Source organism: Schistocerca serialis, chromosome 2 (assembly GCF_023864345.2).
Source record: "Schistocerca serialis cubense isolate TAMUIC-IGC-003099 chromosome 2, iqSchSeri2.2, whole genome shotgun sequence".
Lineage (NCBI taxonomy): Eukaryota > Metazoa > Arthropoda > Insecta > Orthoptera > Acrididae > Schistocerca > Schistocerca serialis.
The window spans coordinates 515,160,008-515,177,682 of NC_064639.1; the positions used below are offsets into that span (position 1 = coordinate 515,160,008).

Below are 17,675 nucleotides of genomic sequence, written 5' to 3' on the forward strand. Positions count from 1 at the left end.
AAGGTTCTTCAGCATCTGAATATGAATAGAATCGGGCCCTGGAGCGGAGGACCGTGACCGGGCAAGTGCATTTTCGAGTTCCCGCATGGTGAATGGGGCATTATAACTTTCATGATTCGAGGAGCGGAAGTTAGGTGGCCTAGCCTCCTCTGCCTGTTTTCGGGGGAGGAAGGCAGGGTGGTAATGAGCGGAGCTTGAAACCTCTGCGAAAAAGCGGCCGAAGGCATTGGAGATATCCTCAGGGGCCACAAGGACATCATTCGCGACCGTCAAGCCAGAAACTGGTGTGTGGACCTTAGTGCCAGATAGACGTCGCAGGCTACCCCAGATAACAGAAGGAGGAGTAAAACTGTTGAAGGTGCTTGTGAAAGCAGCCCAGCTGGCTTTCTTGCTTTCTTTAATAATACGACGGCACTGCGCACGTAATCTTTCATAAGTGATACAATGCGTCACTGTAGGGTGGCGTTTAAAGGTGCATAAAGCACGTCGATGAGCACGTAAAGCGTCTCTACATGCTGTGGTCCACCAGGGGACCGGTACGCGACGTGGAGAAGAAGTGGTGTGAGGGATGGAATATTCAGCAGCAGTGAGAATGACTTCCGTGAGGTGTGCGACCTGACTATCGCAGCTTGTGAAGGTTTGATCCTGAAAGGTCGCCCTGGAAGAGAAGAGCCCCCAGTCGGCTTTGGAGATGTTCCAACTAGCTGAGCACGGAGAGGGGGTATGATGCAGGAGATGGATGACACACGGGAAGTGGTCGCTCGAATATGTATCGGAAAGGGCATACCACTCAAACCGGCGTGCAAATTGGGTAGTACATATAGAGAGGTCTAAATGGGAATAGGTGTGAGATGTGCCCGAAAGAAAAGTAGGGGCGCCAGTATTGAGGCAGACAAGATTGAGCTGGTTGAAAAGGTCTGCTAACAGTGAGCCCCTCGGGCAGGATGCTGGAGAGCCCCAAAGGGGATGGTGGGCATTGAAGTCTCCAGTTAACAAAAATGGTGCAGGTAGCTGAGCAATAAGTTGAATCATGTCTGCCCTGGTAATGGCAGACGACGATGGAGTGTAAACGGTACAAATAGAAAATGTAAAAGTGGGGAGAGTAATTCTGACTGCAACTGCCTGCAGGCCGGTGTGCAATGTGATGGGATCTTAGCAAATATCATCCCGGACCAGCAACATAACCCCTCCACGAGCTGGAATACCTACCACAGGGGGTAGGTCAAAACGCACAGAGGCGTAGTGTGCCAAGGCAATGTGATTGCATGGGCGGAGCTTCGTTTCCTGGAGGGCTACGACGAGCGGACGGTGCAAGCGGAGCAGAAACTTCAAGTCCTCTCGGTTGGAGCGAATGCTGCGAATATTCCAGTGAATAAGTGCCATCGTGAGAAGAAAAGGAAGATGAAAAAAGGGGTCACCTCAAAGGCCGCTGAGGGCCTGGCTTCAAGCGAGTACTGCTGCCGCTATCAGTAGGCGGACAGCCATCGTCCATTGGTTCTATAGGTTCATCGACCATCTCGTTAAGATGGCCGGGAGGAGGAGCTTCCTCCGCCGGTGGACAGCCAGATGTTCGGCTACCAGCGGTGCGGCCAGGCGAAACGGATGACGGCCTGGGGCGGCAACCGCTGGGTGGCGCAGGAGAAGAAATGCGCCGTGGAGGAGAAGGAGAACTGTGCTTCCTATGAGCCTTCTTGGAAGGTCTTTTAGTGGAAGTACTGGTCGACGGCTGGGAGTGCGAGGTACGTAGGAAGTCTGCACGGGACAGTTCCTTCTTGAAGGCCCGCGCATCTGATTTCTGGGTCTTCGTCTTGGCAGAAGCTGATGAAGGTGCTTGTGTTGGAGGGGTGACGGGAGGAAGAGGAGACTTCGACTGCGCGATCTTAGCACTGGCCGAACGGACGACCGTCGTGCCAAAGGTCAGATCGCATGTCTGCGTCGCCACCTTCCTGGTAGTCCGAGGAGAGGCGAGGACAGTACTGTACTTTCCTGCTGGGAGCAGCGCGGGCTTCCTACTAGCAAATAGCTTGCGAGCAGCCGAGGTGGACACTTTCTCTTTGACCCGAATTTCTTGGATACAGCGTTCTTCCTTGTAGATGGGACAGTCGCGGGAGAATGCTGCATGGTCACCCGGACAGTTCACACAACGAGGAGACGGAGGTGGACAGTCACCCTCATGGGCGTCCCTGCGACAAGTGACACATTTAGCCACATTGGAACATGACTGGCGAGTGTGATTAAAACGCTGACACTGGTAGCAGCGCGTAGGTGTCGGGACATAGGGGCGAACAGAAATAACCTCGTAGCCCGCTTTGATACGCGACGGCAGCTGAACACTGTCAAAGGTCAAGAAATGTGTCCGGGTCGGTACAAGGTCATTGTTGACCTTTTTCATGACCCTATGGACAGCCGGCACGCCCTGCTCAGCGAGGAAAGACTGAATCTCCTCGTCAGTCAATCCGTCAAGTGATCGAGTATAGACCACACCACGAGACAAATTCAAAGTGCGGTGAGCCTCCACCCGGACAGGGAACATGTACAGGAGTGTGGCCCGAAGCAGTTTTTGTGCCTGAAAGGCGCTCTCAGTTTCTAGTAACAAGGTACCATTACGCAACCTGGTACACGACTTGACAGATCCGGCTATGGCATCTACGCCCTTCTGGATAACGAAAGGGTTGACAGAGGAAAAATCCTTCCCGTCCTCAGATCGAGAAATGACGAGGAACTGTGGGGCAGGCGGTAGTACTTTTGTCACTGGTGGCTGGTCAAGTTTCCGTTTTTGGGCAGAAGTCGAGAGAGATTGAGAGAAATCCATTGCGGAGGAATCCCCCATGATTGCCAGTGTCTCCGATGGCGCGCTCCTTCCTTGTGGGGACCCTCTCAGAGGGCACTCCCGCCTTAGGTGAATGTTTACACCTCAGGTCACACCTCCCGAGAAACAGACGGAGGGACCAATCGGCATGTTCAGAAGGTATCAGCTCAGGCAATCACCCCTCACTGGGCCTGGCCTTTACCAGGGGGTACGTGCGCGCCTTATTTGTCTACCCAGGGCGGGGAATTACGCGTTACCCCGTCACCGGCTACGCGTGCGAACGCGTGGGTCGGCCTTCAGGCGCGCACAGGGAGGAAGGAAGAAGAGGAAAAAGAAGAGAGAGAGGGAGAAAGAGGACAGACTGTCTCAAACGCCGAGGCGGAGACCAGAGAAGGCAAGGAGAAGAAGGCAATGAGAAGGCAAGGAGAAGAAGACAAAGGAAAGAGTAAGGAAGACAGTGAGATGGAGAAGAGCAAAGAAAGGAACCAACCAAAGGAAGGAAGAAACGAGAAGTGAAAAAGCAAAATGACCGCAAATAGAGGTCGTCGAACTGTACGTCTCCGGACGCAAGCGCTAACTACCCCCTTGAGGGGGAGGGACTCTAAGTCGCCTCTTACGACAGGCAGGAATACCTCGGGCCTATTCTAATCCCCGGACCCGCAGGGGGGAGATGAAGGAGGTGACAACCGGGAAGGAGCGAGGATAGGGAGGGAGGGCAGGGTGAAGGAAAAACAGCCTGGGAAAGAAGACTTGGCTGCAATAGCTTGGGGTACCGTCTGCTCCACACATGAACTCACGAGAGTACCATGGGCCTCCTGGGGGCCTCCCGCTGGGAGATGGGAACTGTTGTCCCTGTTAGTCAGCAAGCCACCTATCCCGAAGTAGGTGTGGAGGAAGCAGCAAAAGGGGAAAACCCAACCCTTGGGGAGAGTGAGGGGGTGGAGGCAGGGATGGTTGAGCAGCCCCGAGGGCCCACTGTAGAAGGTGAAATTGGGCGAGAGCACAATTGGCAAAGGGGGCAACGTTGTCGTAGCTGTAGCATGTATGTTACATTGTACACACTGGGTGCAACCTTTCATACTACTTTTTGACCTCTTGATAAGTAAATTTGGCCAAAGTCTTGTAATCTCACTCCCGAAAATGCTGCTGTTTGGTGAGCAGAGAGAATGATGCTTTCCACAGCTGACACAGATGGAGTGAGGGGTAGAAGGAGCATTTGCATGCAGTGCTGATCCACAATCTCTCTAGGTGGGGCTAGCACTGCAACGCAAAAACATATGTGCAAATTTCAGGCACTTTGAGGGAGAGGGGGGCGCACACAGTTTCACACTGAATCAGTATACCATCACATTAATCTTTTCAGGCAGTGAATCACCCTCAAACGCCAAGATGAAGACACTGGTAGTGACTGTATTGTCTTTTGACCCATTATGTACATGACATTGCTCCAATTTGATGCACAGCTCATCGGATTGTAAGAGCAGATCTCTGTGGAAATGATGCCCTGAACCATATTAAGACTTACACATAGTGACTGTCACCAGTGTGTCACCTGTCTTGTTACAAGCGAGTGGTGCCCGTGACTGGGCAGGGGGTGCCGTTTTGATAAAAAAGGACCCGGTCTTCATTATGGAGATGGCAGCTGCTTCCCCAAATTTAAAAGAAAGATTCTCCACAAAGAATAAGGGCTTTGTGGCCTAGAAGGAATCCCCATCACTCCTTGTGCAAAGTAAGTACTGGGGTGGGGGAGTACTTTTTTGCTTTCCACTTGGCCCTACGTTCCTTAAACAGAGTAGTCAAGGAAGGGAACATTTTAGGGTCACATCTCTGCATTAGAAGACTACTGTCCTTTCTTAGAGATTGCTGGGGCCATAGGGCTACCAGCAGGAGATAACTTCATCCGCTTCATGTGGGACTAATCTACCATGGTACAGCCCACTCCAAATTAAGGCTCTCCTCATGGGTGCCACCCAGCCTCAGCAGACCAATAATCCATTGCTGAGAGTCCATGTGTCCAAGTCACGAAGAGCACATACTCCTTGACACACATGAGGAATTTTCAGCTGAAGCATTAACAGTTTTGGGTATATTACCTTATTAAAGGGGAGCGTGAAGAGATGAAGAGGCACGTAAGTGGAGCATACACCACATTGGCCGACCTTCCCCGCATGATCTGCACTTCTGGAGAATTATGAAAATTGGTGGCAGGTTGAACCCAACAATGGGGACAATGTTTTTATTTAATGAAATGATGTAGAGAATGCCGGAAGTGGAAACTCTAGTCCCAATCATAAACCAGGTCTAAGGAGGTTCTGCATCAAGAAAACCAACCAATGGAGAGGCACTGGGGCAAAGGTATACTGAAACTATAAGCTTGCAAGACAGTAAAGAAGTAACGCTGCAAATAATGGGGTCCCGTGATAGCCAACACATACTCACAAAAGAATTTTGACTCCCCTGAGTGACGGGGGAGGAAGGGGGGAGGGGGTGAGGAGGCAGTCATATGAAACTACGAAGTACACGAAAGGGGGGGGGGGGGGGGGGGAAGAGCAAGATTTAATATCTGTAAATAAAGTACAGGAAAGGCAACTGCTGGCCTACAGCTGACTGACGTGGGACACACAAACACTCAACAGAACACAGTATTGGCAATAACTTTTGAGCTCTTAGCAGCTCTAGCAGAAGTACACAAATTTATATCCAAGACCCCCAATACACACACACACACACACACACACACACACACACACACACACACAGTGAGACTGACAGGACAGTTATCCATTACTGAGGGATGGAGATGGGGATAAGAAATACATGGAGGTGGATACGAAGCAGGAGATGAAGGGAAGAGAGAAATGAAGAGGACTGGAAAATGAGGGTGGAAGGAGAAGGCAGTGAATGAGCTGGACAGGGAAGGACTGGTGGGGACCAAAGAGAGAGAAGGGAAATGGTAAATGGAGACAGTGGGAAATTCCCACCTGTGTAGTTCAGAGAAACTAGTGCTGGAATGGCATATGCATAACGGCTCATGTAGTGACACAGCTGATGGAGTCATTTGTGCTGTGGTGCCCATGTTCGGCAACTGGATGGTCAAGTTTGGGGTTTGCCACAGTTTGGCAGTGGCCTCTCATGCGAGTAAGTTTATTACCTAGTTGACAAGATGGATGTAGAAGCAATTGTCAGCCCCTTTTTTTGTGGGGAAAGGAGAGAAGAGATTCTGGTATTTACCTGAAACAAACCAAGGAAATCTTAACAACCAGACAGTTTTAAATACTGGCTGCCCTGAACATTTATCCAGTTGCCACCTTGCTCTGTTATTTAAGTTGTGATTTTGACAAATCTGAGACTATAGGCTTTTTGGTGATCCAGGACATTCTAACTTTCGCGGCTGCAGTGCTGATTTGTTCAGAAGTTCAGCCTTGAACAATATCAAATAGACAAAATGAGGAACACAACCACTCATTCCCCACTTATACAGGGTGTTACAAAAAAGTACGGCTAAACTTTCAGGAAACATTCCTCACACTCAAAGAAAGAAAATATGTTATGTGGACATGTTCCAGAAATGCTTACTTTCCATGTTAGAGCTCATTTTATTACTTATCTTCAAATCACATTAATCATGGAATGGAAACACACAGCAACAGAACGTACCAGCGTGACTTCAAACACTTTGTTACAGGAAATGTTCAAAATGTCCTCCGTTAGCGAGGATACATGCATCCACCCTCCGTCTCATGGAATCCCTGATGCGCCAATGCAGCCCTGGAGAATGGCGTATTGTATCACAGCCGTCCACAATACGAGCACGAAGAGTCTCCACATTTGGTAGCGGGCTTGCGTAGACAAGAGCTTTCAAATGCCCCCATAAATGAAAGTCAAGAGGGTTGAGGTCAGGAGAGCGTGGAGGCCATGGGATTGGTCCGCCTCTACCAATCCATCGGTCACCGAATCTGTTGTTGACTGAAATGCGCAGGAGCTCCATCGTGCATGAACCACATGTTGTGTCGTACTTGAAAAGGCACATGTTCTAGCAGCAAAGGTAGAGTATCCCGTATGAAATCATGATTACGTGCTCTATTGAGCGTAGGTGGAAGAACGTAACTAAAATGAACTCTAACATGGAAATTAAGCGTTTCCGTACACATGTCCACTTAACATCTTTTCTTTATTTGTGTGCGAGGAATGTTTCCTGAAAGTTTGGCCGTACCTTTTTGTAACACCCTGTATACATGAGCTAGTGACCTTACACACAAAACTGTTTACAATCAGTTGTTCATGTAGGCATCTGTGATGAGAGACAATATGTGCGTGTCTTAACTGGAAGGACAAGCCTGGGGCGGCAATTGTGGTTGGCAGGGTTGGGGGAGGGGAGGGGGGCAGTGCAGATGGTACAATATCCCTTATTTCATGGCACTATAATAGGGAAGTTCTGCCCTTCAAGCCCCATGTGGTTAAGGGAATATTCAACAGAGTAGTTCACATAAGTAATGGTTCTGTTGGAGATGGAGGAATTTTTTTACTGGATTAGGAGAACAGGATACTGCATATAGAGATTCTGTTAACGTTGTAAGCGTATTTGGTGATACAGATGTCAAGTAGTAGGGGAGGGGCTGTGGGGTTATAATGACAACACTGCTAGTGATTGGTATGTTTGGAGACCGGATGGTGGCCATTCATTTTTGGGTCAACACAATAATCATGTCCAGGATAATCAGTCACATCACCTGATCAAGACCATGTAAATACTATGCCAAATAATGGAGTGTCAACCTTATTGGTAATTTAGAATTTTATCAATTCACACTACAAAAGCCTCAGAAATACAATTTTTACTGCTGCTATATGATTTCCAAGACAAATCCATTTCATCTGTTGCTTTAAAGAAAATTTGTCTGGACAAGTTTCTAAAATTTTTACCTCCAGATGTTGCAGAAATATAATGTAAACTTCCTGTACATTAGCGTATGTCACATTCCTTAAATATAGTTCATTTATTTGTAAAATAAACTGAATTCCCAAGTTGCAAGTAAAAAATTACAATTGGCATAAGAACAAGTAGTTGTTATCAAGGCAGTAAATACCTGCGGCTTTCCATCTGGTCCACTGCTCATTGTCATGACTGTACTGCTGCTGAATGAATGACAGTTCGGATTGTTGGCCATGTGCTCCTATTTAAAGAGAATTCATAATTCATTAAGCTGAAATCTCACATATAGAGGTGTGTGTGTGTGTGTGTGTGTGTGTGTGTGTGTGTGTGTGTGTGTGTGTACAGATGCAAACATTACTCCAGTCTTGTCCATATCTAACTACTTTCACTTTTTTTAATGCAGCAAATGTTAGTGAAAATTATGGTAATATTAGTACACTTAAAGAAACAGGCTGAATATAATTCAAGTTGGCAATAAGAAAAATTATTTTCATATCCTAATTACAGAAGAAGGGTAAATGTGTATTTTTAACAAAATGGCCATTGTTAAAAGAAATTACAGACACCACAGTAATGTGAATCAACTTTCAAAACTGTTCCCAGTAACCTGCCTTCTTAACGTATTTAGTGATGCAGCACAATACAGATTCTGTAACAAATTATGGTCAAGATGGCCATTATTTGACCACTAATCAATTTTAAAACTTGTTAACAGGTTTAGGTACACCACTACCAATGACACTATTTTATTATCTTGCTCACAAACTATTTTAATATTGCAACATGTTTCTCAGTATAACACCAGACAAAAAATGGGCTATTAAATACTTCATGCAAGAAAACAAATGAACTGATTAACACTTGTCTTTGTAATACTCATTTTTATAAACAGTATTGCAAAAAGTGTGATGAAAATGACAATCATGTAGTAACACAACCAACATTTGTGTTATGTTCCCACTTTCCCAAAACTGAACTGCAGGTGCTGTGTAATGGCTACACAAACGATACTGGTTACTTCCACACTAAAGACATCCACTCTACAATCTGGAATTGACTTTATATACTAAACAAAACATCAACATTCACAGTGGCTTAAGTCTATTTTAAGCCAAGTGCTGCACTAGGGTTGTCTTAAGTTTCCCAAAGCGAAATTCCCTTATTTCCAGACAAGTTTTGGCATTTTTTCCCTAACAAATTTTGACATTTCAAGGATAAATAAAGACATAATTGGACAAAAAAGATTGTAAGGACTTCTGTACTTCTAAACAAGTGAGTGAAAATCTGAAGTAGTAACATAACATCTTTTGTAATAACTGCTTTTAGATGGAGAGAGCAAGCCTGATGGTATCTGTGTTTCATTAAGACCAAAAATGTTTTTTTTTATTTCAATAAAACTAACCATGTTTGGTGACAAAAATTCGCATTTTGTTGGAGTCTATAGATTTAAAATACCTTCACTGATTTCAGAAATAATCTCAGAAAAAAGTAGGCCCCTTGAAAGACGACTGGGAACAATCGTGTAAACCAACACTATAGGTGACTGCCAATAAAGTGTTGGTTGTTCTATGTTTGTTATTACCCATTGTGTACATCTATTATTTCACAGGTACTGCATATTTTCTTCTTTCAAGAAATACAAGAATACATAGTGTACGAACTGCCAGCGACTGCCACAATTTTTTTCATCTTACCGTCTATACTTTCTGATATATAAACTACTTATGAAGTGCCAAAATGAACTAGAGTATATTAAATGTCTCTAAAATGCTGCACTGTACAATGTACTTGCAGTGAGACAGTCGCAGTTCCTTACATTCATCCCACTAAGTCCTGGTTCCATGGATAAACTATGCGAAAATCCTTTGCATTATGTCATACACAAACAGACCTGGCGCGCAGGCCAGATCCGACAGGCAGGGGTCTGCATATAATGGGAAATGATGAGCTTCAGATAGGCAGGCCCAATCCATTAGAGATACCGCACAGAAAAAGCCTGCAGTTTTGGCCCATCTTGGAAGTTCGTTCACGTGACCAACTAGTCATGTGTCACAGACACTATGTTGCTGAAATGAAGTCACAGTGATCAATCCATGCAACAGATAACTTGCACCAATACTCTGAGAATCAATACTAATGAGGATAGATAGCAACTCATGGTAAATATGATCCCTGAGCCACAGACAGGCACATATAAAGGACAATCACACTCTCACAACTAAATTTTTGTCCACAGCCTTTGTCAGAAAACAAAAGTACAACCGCACACACACGATCACTCAGACAACTCATGCACATGTGACCACTGTTTCCAGCCGTTGTGTCAACAGTCTCTGAGAATCAGATCCAAACAAACCACTCCTCACACCTCCCTGCCTCTCATCGGCCGCTGTCAGGCTAGCGACAAGAAGAGGTGGCAGCACTGATTGACAGCTGAGGGGAATGGTAGAAAGGGGAGAAGCAGTAAGAATGAGGGAGTAGGGAAGTGGCGCATGAACTCAGCTGCGCCCAGCCAGTGACGATGCACGACATTGGTAAACATATTATGTCATCTACTGAGACAAAGGGAATTTTTTTCGGTTTTTTCCCTGATATTTCCCCAATTTCCCTGACATTTGAAATTCCCACATTTCCAGAATTTGTGGCAACCTAAAACCGTAGAGACTCAATGAGATGCATTCACATTCCACATTTTAATGTTCAACTTTTCAAACGTGACTGACACTGTCTACAGTGAAACTAAGCCACAAACACTAATAGTTTCCCATCTTTGGAGGGAATTATACATTCTACTGACCACCATTTACAAATTGTAAACATATTTTGAAACTTTTACAGTCTATCTCTTCAATGACAGCTGGCAAAAAGGAACACAAGATCACAGTTTATTAAAAACAAATGCAAACAAACAAACCTTAAGATTACTAAAATGAGACACTGTGTAAATAATGTTCCGAGTATATCTCTAACATGCAAATGGATGACAGTGACAATGAATTTTGTTGTATATTGGCAACAAGGTAGCTGTTCAAATTTGAAAATATTTTACAATTTAAGAATATTTCAGGCATTTAAAAATAGATGACCTCAACAATTTCACTGTACAAGAAAGGTACACACTAAGAAGACACTTCACATTGGTGGCTGCTAGCAGTTCAGCAGTTTAAACTAATCTGGTGATGCTGGCAGGTAGTATTTTTCTTTTTTTCTTCAGACTGCAGCCAATGTTAACTAGTAATATATTGTTAAGAGTTTTCTATGCTGTGTCATGTTTCTGTGATTAAATGAGAAATGAGTCACCTACAGTTTATCACAGAGCTCTCTCTCTTTACTATGACACTGGAATTTAGGAAAGTTATGTCACTTCTGCTTGTGTAGAAACACTGATAATAACACAAGCACTGCAAAACAGAATCAATGCTAATTCTATCTGCACCATTTCTGTTTATATACAGGGCAAGGCATTCTTCCTTACAGCCCTGAGTGTCAGTCAGAGAGGGGCCTTCTTATAAACACACTGTAATAAAATGCAACTTCATAGTCATTACGAACATTACTCAAACACCTTTCAGTTAGGACCAATTGCTGAAATGTGTCATTTTTCAAACAAACAAATTAGCATCTCAGACTTAGCTAACTATTCTCAGTATACAGTTAACCATGCCTCACTGGCAGCTTTCTGCAAGCTAAACTGCATACTGCCTAGCTAAAATTTGTCTGGTAATATAAAGTACTAGTTTCTCAAGCAGAATACCATAACCTTACTGTAACATTTGACGTAGATTACTAGGACCAAAGCAATTTGTGGAGAAACAACACTTGTTCACTAGCACTTGGGCACAAAAGTGTCATGCTACTGACTAATCTCCTCTGCTTTCCATCCACTACTACACAAATAAACCTGGCATGTCAGTTTCGTTTGTTTTGTTTTAGGGCGCAAAAACAACTAAGGTCATATGTGCCCATGTCAGAACCTTCAAACACTAAGACAAAAAAGGAGTTAAAAGCCACTACACATTACGCCCAATAGATGGGAGGAAAGCTAAAAACAAGGACTTCCACTCTGAGAAAGGTCTACAAAATATGCTGTAGACACGACGGAGATTCTGAACTAAAGATTAAGTGTCCTTTGGCATACGGTTACGATGAATAAAAAAAAATTCAGTTGACAGGAGAACGTCGTCCCGTCTACGGGGCTGGAAGGAAGTACACCACACACAAATTGTGGACTTGACTCAAAGGAGCTTATTGTCAGTCATTTCCGGTCACCCATCCTCCCACTGACGCATTACTCATGAACTCAACAGAGGCAAGTGCGTGCAGGGGGATGGCACACAAACACTTGCAGACCGAGACATGCCTCCTTGGTTGCGAGATCTGCTCTTTCGTTCCCAGCAATGCCGATGTGCCCTGGAACCAAGCAGAAAGCCACCTCCTTCCCCAATCGTTTTAGTTGGAGGAGGGATTGGACTATTTTACCTGCGGGATACAAACATTGCAATGAGCGAGTCAGAACAGACAAGAAATTTAGGATGGAAAGAACGTCTCATCTGCTCCAGTGCCCGCAAGATCACAGACAATTCTACATAAAAGACAGTAAACACTTGAGGCAGTGTGACCTTGAGGACACGATCCCGAAAAACAACAGAGCAACTAACAGAACCCCCCCTGTTTCGACCCATCCATAAAAACAGCTACATAGTTGTGGTGCTCAGATAAAATAGCAGAAAATGTTGCATTAAAAACGATGGCAGGAGTGCAATCTCTTGTACTGCACCAAATTTAAAATCACTCTGGGCCTGGGCCTCTCCATAACCAGGGTGGCAGGCAGTTAAAACCATGGATTTGGGGCTGTATAGGCTCCACACTGAGGTACTCCAGCACACGTTGCACACAGATCCCAAACGGCATTGTGGCTCAGGGACGGTGGGAAAAAAAGACTGTCCAGAGGTGGATGAGCAAGAACATGTTGAGCAGGTGTGCTTGGAGCTGCAAGAAACTTACAAGCCTGGCGCGCCAGCAAGAGCTGCCGCCAGATGGTAAATGGCAGTTCCCCCGCCTCAGCACAGAGATTGGATATAGGACTGGTCCGATAAGCACCCACGGCCAGTTGAATCCCCGTATGGTGGACAGCGTGAAGGATCCACAAATAAGAGGGCCCCACTGACCCATACACCATGCACCCATAGTCCAGCTGCGAACGCACAGAAGCGCAATAAAACTGGAGGAGGCGCACCATGTCTGCTCATGACCTGTGGCTGAGGTACTTGAGGACGTTCAGTGCCTTCAGGGTTCTGGCTTTCAAGGTCTCACAGGTGTGGCAACCATGACAATCTGGAGTCAAAAATGAGTCCCAGAAACTGCACTGTATCTCTAAAATGTAGGATAGTGTCCCCCATATGCAATGTAGGCAGAGAGAGAAGTTTTTGCAGCCCACTCCTTACTGCCACATCATAAGTTGAAACTGACAGCTCACTGATGCAACACTGGGGGAGGAACAGAAAATGGCAAAGAGCAAAATCATCCACAAATAAAGAGCACTGTACTGGACTCCTTACCGTAGATGTTATACTGTTTACGACTATGGCAAAGAGGGTAACACTTAAAACACTGTTCTTTGGGACATCGTTCTCCTGCTCAAATCAGACAGTGTGTCACCAACTCAGGTCTGAAAAAACGCTGCGACGGGAAAGACTGAATGAAAATGGGGAGATTGCCACATAAACCCCACTTGTGCAGATGCACGAGTATATAGTGTCTCCAAGTAGTATTGTATGTCTTATTTATATTGAAGAAAGTGCCAATACAGAGATGTTTATGGAGGAAAGCCTGCTGAATAGCTGCCTCTAAGAGGGTCAGGTTGTCAACTGTGGACTGAAATTTTCAAAATCCACACAGAGCGGCTAAGGACGTGCCCTCTCCAACAGCCAGACCAGAGGATGGTTAACCATCCAATCCAGGATCTTTCCTATACAGCTCATCAAAGCGATACTCTCATAACTACTTGGACACGTGCGGTCCTTTCCTGGTTTGAGTGAAGTGATCAGAATTGCCTCCCTCCATGAGTTGGGAAAGTTGCCTGTCTGCCATATTAGATTAAAAATTCAAGGAGGATTTCATCTTATCTATACAAGACTGTTTTGATACTCCCATTAGATCATGCATGTTACAGGAAAAAATTGCAAAGTGATCACTGGTTGAACATCAGTGTAAGCAAATATTTTAGACACTTTCATTGGCAAGAAATATTTGTAACTGGTAAAGAGACTGAATAATTGACAAAAAATAATTTTGCATGGTGCCCTAGAGCCTTAAAATGAATAATGTTGTGCAGGCTGGCAGCATAATGTAAATCCTCAGGAGCTCTGAAATTTTTGTTTCTAACTCTTTATTTAAGTGATCTCTATTGCTAGTTTTACTCAACTGAATTTATTCTGTTTCTGAACCTTTGCTACATCATTTTAATCATTTTTTAAATTTTCAAACTTTTGTCACTAGCAAATAATGATAGAGTGCGTGTCAAAAAGAGAAATTTGGTATCATCATTTACAAATTAGCCTACTATGAAGGAGAATACGATTGTTGCCAATTTGTTGTTTGGTCAATTCAGAAAATATTTTGTCAGGAGGATAAAATATGATTCTCCTTATATAAAGGAAACACATCATGGGCAGAACAAACTTTTTTCATCACTCTACACAAAATGACTTCATACAAATAATCATCAGTTTAAAACTTGAGCAGAAACCTCTTAACTGCTGTTTTGCAGCAATCTGCTACAGATTTGTTAACAGCCAGTGGGTGCCTGCACCTAGGGGGAATTTTCATCATTTGGAGATGGCAGTCACTTGCTTTGCAGGTGGCTGTATGCACAAGTGTCTGATACATTGCTGCCTGATAATCCATTTATCCATATTGTTAATGGAATTCTTGTTGCGAACATCTTGCTTCTCCTTCTGTGGCATAGAAACTTCAATTCCACTCTGTTCGCCTTTGTACCCTCCCTCCTGTAATTTGCAAACCACGCTCTTGCTCTAATTTAACTTTTAACATGTTGACTGCACATTCTGTAGTCTTTTCCACCATCACAATCAATCCCTTCTCCTCCTCCCTGTCAACAAAGTTAACATTATTAACTGCAAGATATCGCACCTGTCCAAAAAGACATTTTCTGCACTCAATTTTCATTAGTACTTTAGTCATGGGACTAAGTGAGTCCACATAACTGCAAGTTATCACTTCACCCAGATAAGTAACAGACAGCATTCATTAGACAAATATGTTGTTCACAAGCATGGAACTTCTGTCAATATACCACCATCAAACAATTGTAATAACACCTCAGCACATTAAGGAAGCTGCCTGAATGTAGTTTATCTGAGCCCAAAACAATTCATGCTATGTCTTTAGGATAAATGTTTAAAACTTATCAGAAGCCAACTACCTTTTATTAAATGTAAGCAACATGGAAAAATGCTGGTCAAACCCGTATGTAATTTCTTCCTTCCTTTGAGTAAATTAAATTTTAAAAACATTTTGCAGGGTTGGTGACTAATATTGTACCTAGCCCCAACCTCTGACCTAAAGTTTCAGGATTACCTACAAGAATAAGTTGGTCTTTACCTTATTCATCTCAACAATATGGTCTTGTCACTTTTCAATATCTCATCATGAATCTTACTTCTTAGACACTGCTGCAAACACATTACAAGTTGTAAAGTAATTTCAGTTTTCATACTGATGACAGAAGAGAAGAAAAAGTAACATACTTTACACAAATATGAAACTAGAACCAGCACAAATCCTATGCAAAATATTAGCCGTTTCTATGAAAATTTTTATTTAGAGTGGTGATGCTAAGAGATAGCAGTAGATCTACACCGTAATTTGCCTGCACCTGCCATTGAGACAACTGCAGAAATCTGCAATTTGCAATTAAGGCCTTATTAGCCGGTATACATAATGTTTCCATGAACAGTTACGTAAGATATGGTAACTGATTAGGTTATGAGAAGTCTATTTGATAAGTGCTCATTTTTTGTGATGTCCGAGAAGTCTAAAAAGGATCGTCTTTCACATTTGTAACAGGAAATGCGTAAGAGGGTGTAAGTTTTTTTATCTCACAGTTCGATGTGCTGCAAAATGAAATTCAAATGAGAACAGTTTCATTACTGCTCGTATAATCTTGATTTGATTTGTGCTAAATAGTACCAGCACATAAAAAAGGGTATCATCACAACATTACAGAAATGTCTGAAGATGTCTCTCACTCTGTTTATATGGGGCTCCTAAAGTAATTTTGTAAATAGGTTTCCGAATAATGCTTCTGATTGGACGTATAAACATTCCAGTATCAACCACTTCAGGTCTTACACGTGAACACAATGGCGAAAAAACAGTTTCCAAAATTCACCATCTTCTGGAAGTTGTGCTGCTCGTGAACATGGTAACTCAATTATAATTAAGGTTAGCAGCGGCACAGTTCTATTAACCTTGTGTGCACAGGACATTTCACAATTACCACAAGGGTGTAAATATTGCAGAAAGATATACGGAGAAGCAGCTTACAGCTGTAGCTCTAATCTAAAAAGTAGTTGTGCGTGTTCACATTTTCTTAGTAACCAAATGAAACATGACATTTGATGTAAAAGCAACTCTGTGTGTGTGTGTGTGTGTGTGTGTGTGTGTGTGTGTGTGTGTGTGTGTGTGTGAGAGAGAGAGAGAGAGAGAGAGAGAGAGAGAGAGAGAGAGAGAGAGAGAGAGAATTCGACATAAGATCTCAAACACACTTACAAAATTCTGGAATATGCTGTTCATGTTTGGAAATCCAAATGGCATCAAATCTTGACACCCCCTGCTTGCAGGAGAGTTCTGAGAACGTGGGCCTTCTAGAGCTGGAAAACCCATACCTCCCAACATTCCGAATGGATTCGAGAACATTGAATTCATCATGTCATTCATCTGACGCATGGACCGCATGTGTGCTCTGAAATACAAGTAATTTCACAGTCAATCAAAAATACAGCCTGTCTACACTACTGTTGTCACAGGAGTATTTCAAAAGTCTACTTCACAAGAAACAAGCATACTCTATAAAAGTATCCATTGTCATGACATGCAATCTATGCCCTCAATTGGGTCATTCTGTGTAAAAATCACGTATTTTGATGGATCTTAAGGTGGCCATTTCAGAATTTAGTGATATTCGGTAAATGGATTCTACCTACATGTCTTTGTAAAACTACTGAACAGCACTGTCCTAACTAACAATTTTTCATAAACTCAGGTCTGCACACTCCAGGGTGTGTACCCAATCAGTCAGGCACCAATTTATCTATTTTCCGAACCTACTGTTCAGTAATAAGTTGACCTACAGTGCACCTAGTACGCAGGCCACTAAGTTGCTATAATGTATATAAAAAGTAGGATACATCTCAAATTTTTTTAATGAAAAATGGTGAGAAAACTCTTTTCTATGCTGTACTTTAAATAGATGATTTTTAAAAAGTCGTAACATTGCACATGGAAACCGTGGGAAACTAATTATGTTCACTGTAACTATTTAGTCACAATATGAAGTATAAATAACAATGAAAAGAATTTGGCATTGCAATTTGTAGTTATTACCTTCTCTCAAACAATCCCATCGCAAAAAATGTCAAATTTGAAATTTATCAAAGTCCTTATTTAGACAGCTGATTCTCAACATGATTTTTTCCTGAAATCTTTACCTATGTGGTAGCAATCTTAAGTGCAAAGAAGACTATCTTAACTTGATTCATTAGCAAAGATTAAAATGAAAATGACAAATGCCATCTACATCCAGCAGACAGGGAATTGGTAAATAAAAATCTTGTGTCCTCCGTGACAAATTGTTCCTAAAATATTTGTGGTTGACCGGTAGGTTAGAACTGTAAATAGGCGAGAGCTGAA

General features: G+C 43.3%; 1 protein-coding gene across 3 annotated transcripts in view; it reads right to left on the bottom strand.

Moving 5' to 3' along the window:
* The window catches only part of LOC126457481 (myeloid leukemia factor), a 133,426-nt gene that overhangs the window by 90,471 nt on the left and 25,280 nt on the right, over nucleotides 1-17,675 (bottom strand). For all 3 annotated transcript variants that reach the window (XM_050093775.1, XM_050093774.1, XM_050093776.1), the window contains exons 2-3: nucleotides 16,536-16,728; nucleotides 7,897-7,983 (exon numbers count right to left, since the gene is read on the bottom strand). In XM_050093775.1, coding sequence (XP_049949732.1) covers nucleotides 7,897-7,983; nucleotides 16,536-16,728 — 280 coding nt within the window. The remainder of the gene's footprint in view (nucleotides 1-7,896; nucleotides 7,984-16,535; nucleotides 16,729-17,675) is intronic.